Source organism: Lottia gigantea, assembly GCF_000327385.1.
Source record: "Lottia gigantea unplaced genomic scaffold LOTGIsca_13, whole genome shotgun sequence".
Classification (NCBI taxonomy): domain Eukaryota; kingdom Metazoa; phylum Mollusca; class Gastropoda; family Lottiidae; genus Lottia; species Lottia gigantea.
In genome coordinates, this window is record NW_008707425.1 from 2,870,554 (window position 1) to 2,891,387 (window position 20,834).

Sequence of the window (20,834 nt, forward strand, 5' to 3'; positions counted from 1 at the left end):
ATCACTCTAGAAGGCACAGTTCTTGACGAAACTTGTTGTGAGTGTGAGGATGAACCCTATTAAATCTGAAGAATCGAAAAATATTTAGTATGAGTTATTGCCCTTGTTCATGAAAACATGTACAATTTTTAGCTCGTAAAAACTCTGGAAGGCACAATTCTTGACAGATTTTGACGAAACGTTTATGTGAGTGTTTGTTATCACTCAATGATGAACCATATTGAAAATCAGAAGAATCGAAAAATATTTAGGATGAGTTCAATTTTTAGCTCTTAGACATAAGGCACAATTCTTGACAGATTTCAAAGAGTCAAAATGTTTATTTTCATCTATGAACCCTACTGAAAATCAATCAACTGTTTGATAGTGTTAGTTAGATTTCGGGGAAGGGAGGGTTTGATTCTCCCAAATGTACAGGCCTAGGATGGAGCAGACACTTTATTTAGAAAATAGGATTAAGGGTCTTGAATTTGTCCGGGAGGTTGAAAAGAGTTATCAGTAAATGAATGTTTCTGAGAGTGAAATTTTCATATTTCATGGGTTTTGAGAGTGAAATTTTCATATTTCATGGGTTTTGTTTACAGCTTACAATTCAAAAACAAGGGCAATAACTCATAGTGTCATTTTGACCAGAGTTAAAATGAGTAATTAACAATGCGATGAGGTTTTATTAAAAATTATAAAAAGTGCCCCCTATCTATAAACTCTTATACTACTCATTTGCCTGCGGCGCCCGCAAGCTCACCAAACAAACAACCCCACCAGTTAATAAACCCGGAGCCTATAGGGGTACCCGTTTATCAACCCCCAAGCGCGCCACGCCTATAATATCTTCAAATTAACTCATTTAAAAACAGAATGAGTTTAATTTTAAAACACGAACAAGATAAAGTAAATAGCACATCACCTCCAATCGATCAAGACAAAGAACAAATCAAAGGTAGGTTCTATCAAAACGAACTTCAAAAAACTGACTTTTAAAAATGAATAGCTTTCTTGATAAATACGGAACCGATACAACTACAAACTTTCAACTTATGAAATGGGCAAATGAGTTAAATATATCTTCGTTTTATTATTGTATGAGAGAGGAAATAAATAATCTCAAGGATAAGAAAGGTAAATTTTATGCGATTACTTCAGATCAAAACGGAGTTCATCACTCTGCTTTATACAAAGACTGTTTAAATAACTTTTATTTCTTCGATTCTTTTGGATTAGAACCAACTGAAGAGATAATGAAATTAATGCAATTGACTAATCAACCAATCAAATGTTCAACATTTCAAATTCAAATACCGGGTCAAAAATTTTGTGGTCAACATTCACTTTGGGTTTTATATCAGTTGAGTTTAGGAAAACAATTTGAAGAAATTATAATAAATTTAAGTTAATAAAAATGGCGAATAAATTTGGATTAGGTTCTTTACCTTTAGATAATAAAAAACCTAACACAACAGCATGGATAAATAAAGCAAAACCTTATTTTGTGGAACAAATTGGAGACACGCTTGAAGGTGATTTAGATATGATAATTTTACCATAACTAATTCAAAGTTACCAGCAAATGATTATGATGCTGTGCACAAGAAATATTTAATGGATCAATTAAATTTAATTGAAGTAAATAAAGAACATTTAAAAGAAAGAAAAGGCGATGTGAAAAGATACTTCAAACGACAAATAAATAATAAACATTTTATTGATGATACTAAATTACAACAAGAAGTAACAAGTTTAAAAAGTTTTATTGAAGGACAATTACTTAATGTAGTAGATAAAACTCAATTACAACCTTTAAGTTCATTAATATCTAATTTAGATGATAAAATTACAAAACAAAAAATAGATCTTAAACAACTAATAGCCAATATTAATCCAGGTATAAGTGAAGATAAATTAACAACATTAGAAACTAAACTTATTGATAATAGTGAAATACAAAAACAAATAGTTGGTATTAAACAACAATTACTTAATGTAGTAAATAAAACTCAATTATAAAATTTAAAATCATTAATATCTAAATTAGATGATAAGATAACAAAAAAAAAATAGACCTTAAACAGATAGTAGATAATATTAAACCAGGTATAAGTGAAGAAAAATTAACTGAATTAAGAAACCAAACTCAATGATAATAGTCGCTATTCAAAAACAATTACTCAATCTAGTAGATAAAACTCAATTACAAAATTTAAAATCATTATTATCTAAATTAGATGATAAGATAGCAAAGCAAAAAATAGATCTTAAACAACATAGAAAATATTATTCCAAGTATAAGTGAAGACACATGGCAACAGGAATCAACTGCTCTAGAAACTAAGTTTAAAACTGAATTACAAAAAGAACTAACAAATATTAAACAACAGATAGAAAATATTGATTTATGTGAATAGATAGCTACTATTAATAATGAAGTTTTAAAACAGGAAAAAATATAACCACATTAGAAAACAAACTCAAGGAAAATAAAAAATCATATTATTTCAATCTTCCATTTCAAAACATTGGTGGAAAACATGTTTCTATTACTAATAATATTGATAAATCAAAAGATTATGAATATAAAAAATATGGATTTACAGCAACCGTTAAAGGATATTCTGTTCAAGATTTTATGTTCCTCCAAGGTATTTTTAATGAAGAAAATTCATCATATTTTATTTCCCGAGGAAAAGTTCAAATTGAAATTACTTTTCCTTTGCAGGTTAAAGCTGATTCAATTTCTTCACACAATAATCAGAAACATCTAATTAATTTAACGCTCATAAAGTTCTTCAGTTTATCAATGGTAGAGAAAATGTACAAACTAAAGAATTTGAAATTAACAATGAAAACATTAAGGTTTATCCCTACTTATATGAAATTAAAACGAGTTGAAAATATATAGATAGATTTAGAATGTTAATTTTACCAGATAAAGAAGATGAAGTGTTTGGATTGGGTAAATTTCATATGATATTGGAGACGAAAACTCCACCATCAGTAAGTATTATTAGAAATCCAGAACCACAAAATAAAGGGGAAACAAGGAGTTATGAGTTTTTACGAACATCAACAGACTTTGAATATGTAAAACTATATTTTGTTAATACTGATTTATTTATAATTGATATTCATAAAAATCAACAAGAATATTTTCCTCAATAATTGAATAATTGAAAGTGAAAAAGTTGGATATATATACTTATTCATGTATGATAAAAATCAATATCAAAAAACCAAAAATTTCAGTTCATTTGAATAAGATTAATGATTCGAAAGAAGAAATATCTATAATAACTGTAGAAGTTACTATTTTTAAAAATATAGAAATTTATCATGGCTCAGCGGTTGAGATTGATATTTTAGATAAAAACTCAAAAGTAGACTAGAGTTTAGAGTTTAGAGTTCATTCTGTTTTCAAAACACTGAGTGTAGTTCTAACAGTAGGAACAACAGTTGCAACGGCCGTAACTGGTGGATTAATGGTTCCACTACTTATTACTGCTATTCAAACTTCATCTTATGGTTTGATTGCTGTAGGTTATACATCAAAACAGAGATCTTAGTATAAAAAGAAAACAGAAATATTAAATGCCTATCTTAATAAATTATTTATATTTTTCGAAAGATCAAGAGAAGATAAAAACATAACAATAGAAGAATTAGAAGAATTCAATGAAATTTTAGATAAATTTGAAATGGAAATATCAGCAATAAAAGTTTAAAAAATAGATAATTAAAAAAGCATATATAAAAATATGAATAAATCAATTGAAATTAATGATGATGAAACATTCATAGAAAACGTGTTATTTTCAAATATTATCAAGATTATTTCTGATAAATTTTTAACATTTAAAAAGACAAATTGAAATAGATGGAGAGATATTTCAAGATGGAAAGCACAAACAATTTATGAAACTCCTTGGTTTTAATGCCAAAACTTTTCATACTATCTTAAGAAGTTTGGAAGAAAAATCTGACACTTCTGATTGGTACTTTACAGGAAGTATCTTTTTACTTAAAGACAATTTTAAAGAAATTAAAAGATCAAAAGTTGTAAGAGGAACTGCACTACTCAAAAAAATAAATGAATATATAGGCAAAAATTGTTACATACCAACAGATGGTAGCTGTTTTATCAAATGTGTAAACTATGTTTTAAACAAAGATTTAACAAATGAATTTCAAAATTTCATCAATGGTTTCTCAAAAGCAAATAGAAAAGGAGTGATGACATCTGCTAGAATTAATGAATTCAATAAGAAATGTGATATTACATTTCAAATTCATACTCATAATAATCGAAATTTGCGCCCCACAATTGTAAAAGAGGAATTAGATTGGGTTTTATATTTACACAACTCACATTTCTGTCTTATAAGAAGAAATAAAAAAAGTTTGGGTATTAAAGAAATAGAAGATAATTATGAACAAGAATGGAAAACATGTAGAGACGATAACACAGTAACACAGGTTTCACCTCTGAAACTAAACGTGTTTTCAAGTATGAGTGATGATGGGTTATTTGCTTGGGATTGTGAAACATATTCAGAAAGTGAAACGCGTAAAGCAATTCCTTATGCGTGTACGTTAATTAATTTAAAAAAACTAAGAAAAATGTTAGACACAATAAATAATCTCTTTCCAGATTTAAATCCTGCAGATAATGTTCCAGAAGAATTTTATGATAAACTAATGAATATAGTAGAAATATTTGTAGGTACAGATTGTATAGATCAAATGTTGAAATATTTAGGTCAATATGATAGAAAGAGATTAATATTAATTTCTCAAAACGGTAGCAATTTTGATAACTGGATCGTGCTTAAAAATATAAAAAAAACTAACACAATGCCCTTCAAAAACACCTAGAGGAATTCTATCTTTACCTTTATCTAATCCATACACAGATGAAGATTATCAGAAATAATAGGAAAGACAGAAAGAAATAACAAGCAATAATAATTATTTAAAACATATTAATTTCACATGTTCCTATCAACATGAAACATATAGTTTTGCGGCATGGGGTAATTCATCTAATCTACCAATGAATTTGAGAAAGATCGCGGATGTAGACATTTCTAAATACACCAAAGATAACTGGGAATCTTTAAAAAACGAATGGGAAGTATATGCAAAAAGAGTTAAGTTATGTCTTGGAACTTGTTTGATAAAATATAACCAAGTCACGAAAGAAGTTGTAAACCAGAATATATCAAATAATCTAACAGCTCCATCTTTATCTTTAAAGGGTTGGTATTATTTATATCATTACGATAAAGAAATGGTTGAAGAAGAATGGCATGAAACTAGTAGAATGGTTGCGAAACATACTGAAAAAGAAAATATAGAAAAAGTTTACTCACACACTAACCCTTTAATAAGACATTATATCAGACGATCTATTAAAGGAGGAAGAGTTTCGGCAAATAGAAAAATATTTGAAATGAACCAAATGGATGAAATTTGTAATGTATTAAAAAAATAAACTGAAATAAACTAACGGCATTTGATGCTAATGGTTTGTACGCTTCAGCAATGTCGGATTTAGTCAGTAAATATCCAAAAGCAGAACGTGCTAGACCGTTTCTAGAAGAACAAGAATTTGTAAAACTCTTCAATAAACAAAAATTTAGACCTAGAACAGCTATTTTAACAGTGTGGTTTGACTATCCCAAAAACATGTTCTTCCAACCGATACCAGCAGATAAAATATCTTACACAAATAAAGAAGGAAAAAAGGAAACTGGCACTAAAATCAGGTTTAGAAATGGTTTCTGTTCAGTTGTTTTAACATCGGTCGATATTCAAGAAATAGTGAAAGCCGGTGGACGAATTAATAGAATATTAGATGGTATAGTATACGAAGAAAATTTTAAAACTCCACCATACAGAGATTATATTTTAATTTTGAGAGATCTAAGATATAAATATAAACGAGAAGTTAATATGGTTGGTAGAATTTGCATGAAATTATTAAGTTATTCCTTGTATGGATTCACATGTTAAAAACTATGAAAAAATAAATGATACTCAATATTTCGTTGAGATAGAAATTGAAGAAAAAGAGATTACTGTTGAAGATCACTCAGCTAAATCTACAGGACTAACACCTAGTCATTTTGGATCATTCGTTTTATCTCACAGTAAAAAAATAATGAATAATTTCATTCATGTAATAAATGGATTTTATGAACCTGACATATACTATACCGATACTGATAGTTTATACATTTCATCTTGAAATTGTGATAAATTAAATCGAGCTGGGTTGGTATCTGAAAATGAATATTGTAAAGGCAAGAATGATTACGGTGAAAAAGTCAAAAGTCAAATATATCATTCAAACTTCTGAAGATGTTTTAAAAGAAAAGAAAACGTTTAAGGGTTATTCTAAATGATAAGACAAGTGTAGAAGATTATATTCGGTTGGCTAGTGGACATGATGTGTCGAATGAATTTAACAAAAGATGGGAAAAAAGTTTCACAAATGGAATAGTTATTCCAAAGGATGATGATAAACAAAAGAAAGTTTTTAGAAGTTATTTAAATCTTGTAAAAAGAAAACCACCAAACAGTGAAGGAACTATGTATCCTTATAGTGATAAAAATGAGTATACTTTTGATGAAAACTATGAATTTGATGATTTCGATTACCTATATATTGAAGAAGCGAAAGGAGAGTGATTAATTACTCAATAATTTTTTTTTGTGTGTTAAATGAAGTTGAATTACAATTTCTTCGTTTCCAAAGTCAATAAACCTATTTTTACCATCTTGGATTTCCAGATTTATATCTTTAATCATGAACGAATTAAGTGGTAAATACGTTGTTTGAAATGGTTTCTCTATAATTCTATATCCAATCGGTACAGTGAATGTTGGAATACTGTAAATAATCTGACGTTTGTGTTTATTGAAAAATTCACCGTTTATTAAATTACAGTGAATATTAATGACATCGATATCATTCTCGATATTAGCTTTATGTGGTGCTAGAGTGGATTGGGTGTATATTTGCTTATCAAATCCTAATAAAGTATTCAAAGAATTTTCTACATTGAAATCAACTTGACTCTTATTTCTCAATATCAATTTTATTTTTGTTCAGATTCAAATTACTTTCGGATTCAATATTGTTTTTACCATTTGCACTTCTTCCATATTCAGATAGATATTCGTTTATGGCAACGTATTCATAGCTTCCTGGTAGTAAACTTATGGTTTTGAATGTAGCTCCGTTATCTGTTAATATTTTCATTTGGTTATTATTTTCGTTGATATTTCTAATGGAATTGCAAACAGAGAAATATTTTAATCCTAATTCATATTCTTCATTGCGATCGAGTTCGTACTCATAATCTAGAGACAATTTAATGTCTGATTTATTTGAGGTGATAACGAATAGCTGTTCTTAATTTGGCATTTTTTCAATGACTATTTTTATTGGATAATTTAATCAATTACGTTTTTATAATCATTTTTTATCTATGATACCTTTCTCTAGGAGTCTTTTTAATAGTAGCTATCTGTTCACATAAATCAATATTTTCTATCTGTTGTTTAATATTTGTTAGTTCTTTTTGTAATTCAGTTTTAAATTTAGTTTCTAGAGCAGTTGATTCCTGTTGCCATGTGTCTTCACTTATACTTGGAATAATATTTTCTATTAGTTGTTTAAGATCTATTTTTTGCTTTGCTATCTTATCATCTAATTTAGATAATAATGATTTTAAATTTTGTAATTGAGTTTTATCTACTAGATTGAGTAATTGTTTTTGAATAGCGACTATTATCATTGAGTTTGGTTTCTAATTCAGTTAATTTTTCTTCACTTATACCTGGTTTAATATTATCTACTATCTGTTTAAGGTCTATTTTTTTTTTTTGTTATCTTATCATCTAATTTAGATATTAATGATTTTAAATTTTATAATTGAGTTTTATTTACTACATTAAGTAATTGTTGTTTAATACCAACTATTTGTTTTTGTATTTCACTATTATCAATAAGTTTAGTTTCTAATGTTGTTAATTTATCTTCACTTATACCTGGATTAATATTGGCTATTAGTTGTTTAAGATCTATTTTTTGTTTTGTAATTTTATCATCTAAATTAGATATTAATGAACTTAAAGGTTGTAATTGAGTTTTATCTACTACATTAAGTAATTGTCCTTCAATAAAACTTTTTAAACTTGTTACTTCTTGTTGTAATTTAGTATCATCAATAAAATGTTTATTATTTATTTGTCGTTTGAAGTATCTTTTCACATCGCCTTTTCTTTCTTTTAAATGTTCTTTATTTACTTCAATTAAATTTAATTGATCCATTAAATATTTCTTGTGCACAGCATCATAATCATTTGCTGGTAACTTTGAATTAGTTATGGTAAAATTATCATATCTAAATCACCTTCAAGCGTGTCTCCAATTTGTTCCACAAAATAAGGTTTTGCTTTATTTATCCATGCTGTTGTGTTAGGTTTTTTATTATCTAAAGGTAAAGAACCTAATCCAAATTTATTCGCCATTTTTATTAACTTAAATTTATTATAATTTCTTCAAATTGTTTTCCTAAACTCAACTGATATAAAACCCAAAGTGAATGTTGACCACAAAATTTTTGACCCGGTATTTGAATTTGAAATGTTGAACATTTGATTGGTTGATTAGTCAATTGCATTAATTTCATTATCTCTTCAGTTGGTTCTAATCCAAAAGAATCGAAGAAATAAAAGTTATTTAAACAGTCTTTGTATAAAGCAGAGTGATGAACTCCGTTTTGATATGAAGTAATCGCATAAACTTTACCTTTCTTATCCTTGAGATTATTTATTTCATCTCTCATACAATAATAAAACGAAGATATATTTAACTCATTTGCCCATTTCATAAGTTGAAAGTTTGTAGTTGTATCGGTTCCGTATTTATCAAGAAAGCTATTCATTTTTAAAAGTCAGTTTTTTGAAGTTCGTTTTGATAGAACCTACCTTTGATTTGTTCTTTGTCTTGATCGATTGGAGGTGATGTGCTATTTACTTTATCTTGTTCGTGTTTTAAAATTAAACTCATTCTGTTTTTAAATGAGTTAATTTGAAGATATTATAGGCGTGGCGCGCTTGGGGGTTGATAAACGGGTACCCCTATAGGCTCCGGGTTTATTAACTGGTGGGGTTGTTTGTTTGGTGAGCTTGCGGGCGCCGCAGGCAAATGAGTAGTATAAGAGTTTATAGATAGGGGGCACTTTTTATAATTTTTAATAAAACCTCATCGCATTGTTAATTACTCATTTTAACTCTAGTCAAAATGACACTATGAGTTATTGCCCTTGTTTTTGAATTGTAAGCTGTAAACAAAACCCATGAAATATGAAAATTTCACTCTCAAAACCCATGAAATATGAAAATTTCACTCTCAGAAACATTCATTTACTGATAACTCTTTTCAACCTCCCGGACAAATTCAAGACCCTTAATCCTATTTTCTAAATAAAGTGTCTGCTCCATCCTAGGCCTGTACATTTGGGAGAATCAAACCCTCCCTTCCCCGAAATCTAACTAACACTATCAAACAGTTGATTGATTTTCAGTAGGGTTCATAGATGAAAATAAACATTTTGACTCTTTGAAATCTGTCAAGAATTGTGCCTTATGTCTAAGAGCTAAAAATTGAACTCATCCTAAATATTTTTCGATTCTTCTGATTTTCAATATGGTTCATCATTGAGTGATAACAAACACTCACATAAACGTTTCGTCAAAATCTGTCAAGAATTGTGCCTTCCAGAGTTTTTACGAGCTAAAAATTGTACATGTTTTCATGAACAAGGGCAATAACTCATACTAAATATTTTTCGATTCTTCAGATTTAATAGGGTTCATCCTCACACTCACAACAAGTTTCGTCAAGAACTGTGCCTTCTAGAGTGATTACGAGCATTTCAACACCAGGGGCAATAAATTTTATCTTTTAAAGCACTGTGATAGATTTCTGAACAATACCAAATGTAAATATAAGGATTGAATGTAGATTTTTTGCGTTTGAGAGTTATTGCCCTTGACTTAGTAAGAATGCGTATGCACGATGGAGTCTACAGTTTAAATCCAATCTTGATAAAACTTGGTATGCATACAACATATGCATTACATATAACATTATCAATTTCAGCCACTAGAGGCACTTTTTTACCTTGCATGCCAGTCTATCTTTCAAATAGTCATCATTATCAGAAATTTGTTGTAGGTCTTCGATAATTTTTCAAAGTCTCATACTGCGGTTGTTGTAGGTAGTGACTAAAGGAACTCGGTTGTTGTGTGCGAACTCTTCATCTTGATACTGTAAAAGCGAATTCCTTGGTTTTCTACAAGCACGCGCAAATATTCGTTTGACCGTAAGTTCCTCATACTACAGTTTTTTTGAAGGCTCTAGATAGAGTTTCTAGTTTTCTATCACGATCAATCGAATCTGAACAAATACGCTGGCATCTAAGGCTTGGCTGTAGACAAACCTGTTAGGGGTGTGAAACGACGAATCATGGAGGAAATTAGACGAATCTACATGTATTGTTTTCTGTCAACAGAAGTCTGGATCTGTCCATCGGTCAAGCTCAATACGGTGTTTTAAAAAATAAAATTTTTCGTAGGAATACACGCTAGTGAATTGATGGATGGAACGCGTTGAATGCGTCTAAAATTCTTTGCACGGAGGCTTCCCCATGCGTCCAGAGGATCAGGTGGGCAAAAGTTTAATAGGCTAGTCAAGGAATAATAATTCATTGATCTTTTCAGTGACAATAATTTGTTTCCCATTATCGTTAATCTCATGTTTTATTCCCACAATTATAAGGGGCCCGTTTCTCAAAAAATCGTACGACTTTAGACTAAACTCACGATTGTCTTATGCTTACGATTACGTGCGTTTCTAAAAGGCTATCGTAATAATCTTACGATAAAAATTGCCGTACGATCGAGATGTTAAACTTTGGATGACTTAGTAGCAAATGACCAATTGTCTATGGAAGGTGAGATGACAAGAAAATCAATTTGTACCTAAATTCAAGAAGATAATATCTGTCATCAAAGGGAAAGCTTCATCCTCATCATAAGTGGAAATTAAAGCTAAATTTTAGAATAAAGCTATAGAAAGAAGTCTGTAGGACTATTTTGGAAAGACCGTTTTCCAAGGGCGATTTTTACGGTCGAGGCGAAGTTGTTCATAGCAATTTAAAGCGCTCGGAAATTTTGATTTCCACAGTCAGTGAAACTATGACGTTATCGCTGTTTTGACGTCATCGCCGAAGCGAAAATAATTGCGGCTTTCAACTGAGACGTAGGCGAAAAACGAGAAAGTGATCAGTGCCACTTGACAATTTCCTGCTCAGTAAAAGACATAAAGGGTCAAATCTGATGTCGAAAGTTCCTTTTTCCCCATTAAATACAGTTAAAAAAAGAAAAGAAAATAGACCATTTGGTTCTACCACCAGGGCCCGGTTGTTCAACTTGTCGTTTTTTAACTATGCTGTTATATTTAACCATTGGTTAAATATTTAACAATGCATTACATTACCAAAGGTTAAAAATGTGTTGTTCAACTTAATTAAACAATCTTGTTACATAACCATTTGGTTAAAATATAACCAACCATTTAATTATAACCAAAGCACTTTATTACCCATAATTCCATGGTTCCATATCGTCTGCTAATTTCCAAAATGGCTTCCAGTCACTCTTTGGATAAGAAAAGGATAAAGAAAACAAATTTTAGTAAGGAGGAGGAACTTTTAATTCAAAGGGAGGTGGAAAAACATTATGGGTTACTAAGCTCAAAACAATCAAATTTTGTAACAAATGAAAAAAAGAAGAGAGTGTGGGATAATATTGCATCCAAAGTTAGTTCATTGGGGGTAGCCTTAAGAACAACAAAAGAAGTTAAAGACAAGTGGAACAATTGTAAGAAGATTGCTAAAAAAACGTTCACAGATCACAAAAAAGAAATCAACAAAACAGGGGGTGGATCAGCACCCAAACCTCCAAGTCTGGCTATTCAGGGCATCATAGATATGTGCAAGGACAGCAGCAGTTTTCGGGGACTTGATTGTGTAGAAACTTTCATCACTGCTTCAGATACAAATGGTTTGTATTGTTTAAAAGTTACATGAACTCTTTATTATCCTTTTAGTTTTCATCTGAAATATTTTTCTTAATAAAATAACGAACAATTTTCTCAGATTTGACCAATGATTTTCGTGTCGTCTGCTTTGTTTACATTTTCTCATTCGTTCGTGACCTTTAACCTTTCATGCTCACCGATTTTATGAACTAGGCTTATCGACTAGCGTGCAATGTCCATTTATTTAATCCTTGTTCGAATTGCACAGAATTGTGTGTGTGTCCAGAAAATTCACGAAGTTTTCAAACCAAAATTGAGTTTCATGCTCGGGCCAAAAAGGCTCGTAGTAAAGAAAGCTAAAACCAAATGTTTACAGGCTACAGTAAAATTAAAGAATGATCTTATAATACGAAATTACAGATTTTACAAAAAATGCTACAGCATGTATTCAAAGACTATTAATTAACTTATTTTACCTTTAACTTGCACTTTGTTTCATCATAAATCTTAACTTTGTGACCTAGGCCAGTGCCTTTTGTTCTTATCACCATCTAACAAGGCCATCGTGAAATGATTATAAAGCGAAAGTAGATGTAAAAATATCTACCGGATGTTAAGAATACAAGACAACTCGGATCAAAACAAACCCGGACCACTTTGTATAACAAACTCGGATCTTTTTTCACGACAAACTCGGATACAAACCAACGTTGACCGTAACACACTCGGGCCACTTTTCAAGACAAACTCGGACACAAACCAACTCGGACCACGTTCTATAACACACTCGGACTGACTTTTCATGGCAAACTCGGACACAAACCAACTCGGACCACTTTCTATAATACACTCGACCACTTTTTTTATTATCTTGTTGGTTTTCAGAGTCATCAAGTGTAGCAGCCCTACCTGAGGAAGATGCCACAGAAGATGATAGTTTCTTATCTGCCAATCTTTCATTCAGTCTAGATTCTCCAAGAAATCCTACACCTCCTGCTTCTCCATTGAGTCCATCTATTCTCCAGACACCACCACAACCAGGCCCTTCAAGACTACAACCAAAAACTCCACCTAGACAAACAGCTTTACAAGGACTTACTCAAGGACAGAGGTATTTGAAATATTAAGTTGAAGATTTGATTCTGGAGAGGGGATGTTCAGATTTAAAAAAAAAATAATTTGGCCTTGGTAAAGTCCTACTACTAATTCCATTTACTTAATATATTGACAAAAGAATTATATGATCATGCCTATATATAATATCAGTCCCCACCCCTCGCAGAATCGATTTTTAGCCCTTAACAATTTTATGCCTATCAGTTAAATTATTTCAAGCACATCAAATCCATTAAAAGGTTCTTTTTTAGACTAGCCTAAATGGACATTTTGCTGCATAGCAACAAAAAGTCTGTTAAAATGTATCGTGTCGTGATTTGAATCGTTGAGAACCCATTTTGGTGAATGAATTTCTGACAAAAATTTGTTTTGAAATATATAGGCTATTAATTTAATTTTATTACCGAACAGAACATTCGTCAGTAAAAAGTCTGAAACTAACGAATTGCCTAGTTTCAAAACCGGTGACTGGGAATATTTCATTCTAAAGTTTACCGGCATGTTATGTATTATGAAAAAATGTACTTCTGAGATATATCACAGATCATCAAATATAAAAAAATAATTATGAAAATTAAAATCAAAATTTTAGAATTATGAATGTTATTTTTCTTTATTTAAGCACATCAAAGAAAAAGACTGTTAAAAGAAAAATTACCTCAGAGGACTTGCATGACATTCAATACAAGATATATGAGAAGGAACTTGAAAGGCAAGACAAAGAGAATATTAAATTGGACCTACAGATAAGTTTACTAAGAAAACTGACAGATGTTCCTCAACCTAACAATCCACTAGGCACACCAACTATCAACTCATTGTTTGCCTCCATGTTTTAAGAAATGTTTGATATATGCTGTGAGATCACTTATATATTATATTTTATGTTCCTATTAGCCAACTTTCAATATCCCTACCTCCAATCACATCTCATTTTCTTCAGAAACCAGAAATTTTAAGTGAAATTTTAGCCCCCAAATCCATGTGTTGCCATAGTAATTCGTGTTTGAAAATGAAAAATATGACTCTTATTTTAAGTACACTACGCATTGTTGTTAAAAATATTTAAGAATGAAGATCATTCCAGCTTAATTCAAGGATAGAATTATATATCAATAGACATCAGGATACAATTCTCACATAGTGATCTTGATTGAGATACAAAAATATCCTTGAAAGTTAAAATATCCTGTGAAGTATGTTGGCGATTCAGTGTAACTTCAGAAAAGCTGAATATAAATTAAGTAAACAAACTTAGATATATTTATTTCACCCAAAATACGTTCTGGTTATGTTCCTCCTTGTAGCTCTACCATCTTGGGCACCATCAAAGACAGGCACTTAAACAGCATTCTGTTCACCCTGATCCTCATCATTGTCATCATCAATCAGGGGCTCTCTCAGCATAATGGCAATGTTATGCAGCACAGCACAGGCACATATCACCCGACAAACTTTTTCAGGTTTCATTCTCATCTGGAAGAGAGTTTTTTACAATTGATACATGTAAAAAAATATATTTGTCAAGCAAAGAGGGATAAATTGAATCATTTTTGTCAAAACCACAAACAGTAAAAAAAAAGTATTTACATTTAGCTCGCAAATGACCAGGCATACTGCTATACAAATACCAGTAGTGGGCATCTTAGTAACTGGTCAATTGAATTTTATATTTTCTGGCAAGGATGGAAGTATATTTATACTTTAAAATAATGTTTACCTCTGAATGTAATACATGAAATCTCCGTTTCAAAATGCCGAAACTTCTCTCAATAGCCGATCTGGTGGATCCATGGGATCTGTTATATCTGATTTGGCTTGGCTCTTGAAGATTATGGTATGGTGTCATGAGAAATGGACGGCAATCATATCCACTGTCTCCCAACAGGATGCCATCTAACAGCCCTCTCTGATGGTTCTCTAGGTGGTCACACACATTTGAAGTATTGAATATATGCGAGTCATGCACGGATCCAGGCCAGTTTGCATTGATGTTGGTAAATTTTCCTACAATTTATAGCATACATAGTACATACAGTGTTGCGTAGATCCACAATTATCATTATGTCCACTCCAATATAAAGTGGGGACATATTTTTAATTACAAAGCATATAAGGGGATAGCAAGACAATTACGGCCTTGATCAGTTTCTCCAACGTGATATTTGGATGGGATATCTGAACTGTGTAGGGTCTGACATAATGTAGGGGTTTTTTTTTAGGGGCGGGGGTGGGGGGAGAACAAATAACTGCAGAACATAATGAGAAACACATCTTTACATACCCTCATGATCACATACAGCTTGCACATTAATGCTGTGAAATCCCTTGCGATTGACAAAAGATGGTTCATCCTCGCTTGGTCCCTGAATTCTAACATGTGTGCAGTCAATGCATCCGATAACATTTGGAAAGTGTCCATGCCCATAAAATCCATCTTTCACAGCATTCTTTTCTTCGTTTGTTAACGGCCACTTGATGTAGTCATGTTTCTTGGAAACAAGGGCATTGGTGACATCCTTAATTATCCTAGAAATTGTACTTTTATCAAAGCCCAGGGTATCCCCCACCACCTGCAGAAATGAACCACTTGCATAAAATCTAAGTGCAATGTTCGACTGTCAGAGCTGTCTCCTTTTTGGTCATCCTTCAAAAGGTTGGTAAGGAAGTCAATGCCTGCTCTGCCAAATCTGTATCGGGTCTGCAGCTCACGGTTATCCAAATTCACAAGATTTGACCCTCTAAAAACCCTCTGCTTTCTGTTGACTGTCTGTGGCATATGGAAAAGAACCATTCTGGCAGCCATCTTGAATCTTTTAACCATTAGTTAAATCCTTTAACGATGCCCCCTTAGCTTGGTTAAATATTCTGCTATTTAACCAATGGTTACAACAATTTAACCAATGGTTAAATATAACGAAAGGTGAAAAACAAATTTTTGGCCTACTTAAATTTTAACAAATGGTTAATGTATTTAACCATTTGTTAAAATTTAACTACAAGTTGAACAACCGGGCCCTGGTAGTTCCGACAGCTTAGATCACTAGCAAGTTAACACCAGAATTAGTCGCAAACTTACGATAATTTTGATCTTTTTTGAGAAACGCCATTTACGATCAACTCAAAACTTACGACTTACGATTTTTTGAGGTTCTTTTTCTTTATTATTATTATTATTAACATTGATAAATCAAATATTCATGTATGCAGTTAGAAATATATAGAGCATCGTTCTTGATAACCAAAAAGGTGATAGGGATATGACAGCTCCTAGAATGAAATACTTTATAGTCCAGCGGCATAGACCCCAAATATGAAGATATTCTGCCTTTTGTGATTTAAGTACCAAATTTTTCATAAAGTTACTTTCATATGTTGTGAACATTTTTGGATATGGAGCTACTTGAAATACTCCCTGCACAAAGACACCACTTTGAATTCAAAATGGCGAACATCGAAAATATTTTGTTTCTTAATCTGTGTCAGTTATAAACTTGTTCTCAGTTTGAATTTCAAAATGGCGACCATCAAAAATCTATAATTATCGATATTTCTGGACTTATGTCGGCTATAAACCCGTTCTTAATTGTAAACCCATTCCTAATTTTACATTTTGGTGGTCAATGTGCAATGTGCAATGTTTCAAGTTTCATGTAGCTTCAACCGCCGCCATGTTGAATTTCAGCTATAAATCAGTTCTTGTACATTTTGGATGAAGGGACCTATTAATGAGTGGTTATAACTGTCGCCATATTGAATTTCAAGATAGCTGCATTGTAAAATATAGGTGATTAACCCAATATTTTCATAGTCTTGACATCAAAGCCACACATGAGAGTGATGCCCCAAAAATAATAATAATAATAATTTATTATAGGTATTAAGTCAGTAAGACTTTTACACCACAACATATATACAATACAGTCATCAAAAACAATTGAAGATCATTTCATAGCATGAAAAACAAATTTGGATAAATTCCATAACAGATCTGTGGAATTACTTGACATGAGAGTTACAAACTTAATAATGGTCGGAAATTCATAATAGTATCTTGGTATATAAAGTTCTCTTAAAGAAGCATGTTTTGGGCAAATCAGAGTGAAATGATACTCATCATCCACCTCATTTCCAGTACAGTTGGAACATATTCTTGAGGATCTAATTAACTTTTTATATCTCCCAGTTTCAACACCTAGAGTGTGTGACGAACATCTTAATTTAGTAAGAGCTACTCGATATTTCGGGATAGTGACATATCGTAAGTAATCTTCAAAACAAAAAGAGTGTTTAAACAGGTTGTATTTGTCTAACTTAGATGAAAATAGTCGAGATGTATTCCAAGACTGTATATACTGGTCTTTGATACGTTGGCTTAATATGTCGAGATATGGGATCTAAAAAAACTGGGCATACCAGATGTCAGAGCATCCTAGGTTATCCAGAAGTTGTTTTACCTGAGCAGCCCAATTGCGGAACCTAGCACGAGGATTGATACTGCTATATAAATCAAAGTAAACGTGATAAAGGAGGCTACCTTGATCTGACAAGATGCGTATCCAATACTTCACAATATTTTGCAATCTGCTGATACGCAAAGGAAAACGACCTAACTCTTCATACATTGCACTTGTCACTGTGGATTTTTTAACCTGCAGTAGTCGTTTGCAGAAACGTAAATGTAAGTTTTCTATGTCATTTGCCTTAAGGAAACCCCACACGGGGGCTGCGTAAGATAATATTGATTCTACGAAGCAATCGAAGAGCTTACACTGTTGTCTACAATCAAGGTTTACCCTATCAAGAACACAGTTTAATTGGTGAAGGCCTATATTACCCTTTTGAGCAAGACATTCCTTCGTTTTGCTTACATTAACGGAGAGATTCCATGTTTCACAGTATTGCTGGAGCCGTGAGAGTTGGTTTTGTAAACCTTTTTCAGACTTTGACAACAAGACCGTGTCATCGGCTTACATAAAGGATGACAAAACTATTTGTCCTATTGTAAACGGATCAATAACATGTTCACTTAAGAAATCACACAGGTCATTTACATACAAGAGAAAAAGCAATGGTGAGAGGTTGTCGCCTTGTTTTACTCCACAATTTGAAGAGCAATATTTTGAGTATGCATTTTTTGATTTGACACATAACTGAACATTGTGATACATAGACTTGATACACATGATTAACTTTTGACTTTTGACTTTTGACTTTGGTGTAATTTGAGAAGAAGTAAGTTTCTGTCAACTTTATCAAAAGCCTTGGTAAAATCAATAAAGGCTACATATAATCTCTCACCATTTGATAAATATTTTGAGATCAGAGCCTGTAAAATGAAAATACAGCCGACAGTGCTCTTGTTAGGCTGAAATACAAACTGGAAGACAGATAACTCTTTGTTTTCAGTTAACCATGAGAACAACCTATCATTTACAACTATAGAAAACAATTTTCCAAGGGTGCACATTAATGTGATACCCCTATAATTATTAACATCCCTAGAGTCTCCCTTTTTGGAACTGGTACTATGACACACTTTGACCAACCATTAGGATAAAATCCACTATTGAATATCGAATTGAAATAAGTGCAAAGAGACGGACAAAGGATATCAATATTAAACTTAATGACCTCAGGGGTTATTCCATCGACCCCAGGACTTTTGCCTGTTTTAAGTTTGAGGTTTGCTCGGCGTAGTTCACTCTCAGAGAAAGGTGTGTCCAAATACTCAACATCATTGGATAGTGGGAGTTGAACTATCTGATTACTACTACATGTAGTTTGAAACAAAAGTTTGAAGTGATCATAGTATGTCTCAAGATCAGGAGCATTTCCGGATTGGTAACTGGGCTCATCCCTGAGGTCATTTATTGTTTTCCAGTATTGTTTAGGGTTTTTCTTAATCAAGCGTTTTAAAACGATTCCTTTATCTGTTTTAAACTTTTCTTTAGCTTCTCTTCGTACTCTATTATAACTAGTCCTCGAATGTACAAACCGGAGTCTATTAACATCAGTTTTATTTCGGTTGTATAGATTCCTATTAAATATGAAAGTGTTTTTAGAAATTGAGCAACTTGAGTTGAACCATTCGTTCTGTTTGGTACGGCATTTTCTTGACTTTGATTGTTTCTGTGTTAATCCTATAGCAGGAAAACAAACATTGAAAAGTGTTTCGCAGAAATTGTTATTAAGATCCTCGACATCATGGTGAGAATCAATGGGACCAAATGTAGACACCACATTTTCAATTTGTTCAAGTAATGTCTCATGTAAAGAGGGTTGGCTAGCTAGAGTCCATTTTAATATTTTCTTAGTCGGTGAAATTACGTGTGAATTATGAGTGTCTTTAAGGTCATGGAAACTGCCAATGTATCCCTTAAGCTGTAAGCTGGTTGGTGCGTGATCAGAACATTCCAAGAAAGGTTCGATTTTAAATGAACTGACAAGGTGTCTAGCATTGCTGTCTAAGATCACATAATCTATGACGCTTGAGCCGTTTGCAGTGCAGCAAGTATAATCCCCTGGTTCAAATCGACCATTTAGGATGCATGTGTTAGTGTTCTTGCATAATTGTAATAATTTACGGCCAAATCCATTAATTACACTATCTTCACTATTTCTAGGCTCTAAGGGGTTATTGTTAACAAAATCATGGCGAGGGAACTGGTCATTAAGGAAATCAGGTTCAACCCCAGTTCGGCTGTTTAGATCCCCACACGAAATGAATTACCCTTTCGACGAATATTTAGAGTGTGCAGCTTCGATTTCTTGAAAGAAGTCAACATCGCAAATTCTATAGTATGGACTACGCTCATGGGGAATATAAGCGGTACACAGATATACATCCGAAAAAAGGGCAGGGCTTGCTGATTTAAATCTACAGACTATAAGACCATGATGAGAGCTTTCAACAACACTAAAACAAGATTTATAAGATATCCGCACAAAAATCACTATTCCGCCACTATTCTGACACTGTTGTCGAACGGATGTGTATACCAGATAAAGTACACTTCACTACATTTTTACCTGAATGGATTAAAATGATTAAGTCCCATTTTGATATATATTCACAGAAAGATACCTCTTTGAGCTTAGATGCTACACCACCATTGATATTCCAGGTGAGAATAGATAAATGATCCTCAACGCAGCCCTATTCCTTATAAGGTCGGTCATTTATAAATAGCCAATCATTGATTAATTTTACACGGTTACCTTTCTGTTTCTCGCGCTTTAAAATTGGCATTAGTTCTTTCCTTTTCTGCACTACTTCTCTTGGGTACTGCTCACTAAGATTCAAACCATGCTCTCTCAAACCAGAACCCTCGCGCTTGACCTTTTCTCTATCGCTGCGACTTGCAAACCTAGCTACAATAGGTCTTGCCGATTTATCGACCTCTAAGCTGGTACTCTTGGGAAAAGTCATATTTTTGTCGACTTGATCCCGTCTGCGGCCCAAGCGGTGCGCCGATTCAATATCAACATCATTCAATTTCAGTTTAAGCTGGAGGTTTTGAATCAAACCATTACAATCTTCATCTGGAAACTCTCTGATATTGTAAAACAGCAGGTTACTTTTCATATCACATTTCATGTCCGTCAT

At 32.2% G+C, this 20,834-nt stretch overlaps 5 protein-coding genes across 5 annotated transcripts; 3 read left to right on the plus strand and 2 right to left on the minus strand.

The window, feature by feature from the left end:
• Positions 1-1,399: 1,399 nt before the first annotated feature.
• LOTGIDRAFT_157271 (hypothetical protein) lies at positions 1,400-2,004 on the plus strand (the record flags this gene model as incomplete). Its single annotated transcript, XM_009049031.1, has 2 exons — positions 1,400-1,517; positions 1,625-2,004. 2 exons carry the CDS (start codon positions 1,400-1,402, stop codon positions 2,002-2,004), a joined length of 498 nt encoding a protein of 165 aa, XP_009047279.1.
• A 2,220-nt stretch (positions 2,005-4,224) lies between these two features.
• LOTGIDRAFT_157272 (hypothetical protein) lies at positions 4,225-6,006 on the plus strand (the record flags this gene model as incomplete). Its single annotated transcript, XM_009049032.1, has 2 exons — positions 4,225-4,714; positions 5,534-6,006. The coding sequence occupies 2 exons, from the start codon at positions 4,225-4,227 to the stop codon at positions 6,004-6,006; spliced, it is 963 nt and encodes a 320-aa protein (XP_009047280.1).
• Positions 6,007-7,927: 1,921 nt separating this feature from the next.
• Positions 7,928-8,532, minus strand: LOTGIDRAFT_157273 (hypothetical protein; the record flags this gene model as incomplete). The annotated part of the gene is made up of 2 exons (XM_009049033.1): positions 7,928-8,307; positions 8,415-8,532. The coding sequence occupies 2 exons, from the start codon at positions 8,530-8,532 to the stop codon at positions 7,928-7,930; spliced, it is 498 nt and encodes a 165-aa protein (XP_009047281.1).
• Positions 8,533-11,741: 3,209 nt separating this feature from the next.
• LOTGIDRAFT_68608 (hypothetical protein) lies at positions 11,742-11,969 on the plus strand (the record flags this gene model as incomplete). Its single annotated transcript, XM_009049034.1, has 1 exon — positions 11,742-11,969. A coding segment is annotated over one exon (228 nt), but the record flags the coding sequence as incomplete, so codon positions are not given.
• A 5,200-nt stretch (positions 11,970-17,169) lies between these two features.
• Positions 17,170-20,834, minus strand: LOTGIDRAFT_157275 (hypothetical protein; the record flags this gene model as incomplete). The annotated part of the gene is made up of 2 exons (XM_009049035.1): positions 17,170-17,495; positions 20,447-20,834. 2 exons carry the CDS (start codon positions 20,832-20,834, stop codon positions 17,170-17,172), a joined length of 714 nt encoding a protein of 237 aa, XP_009047283.1.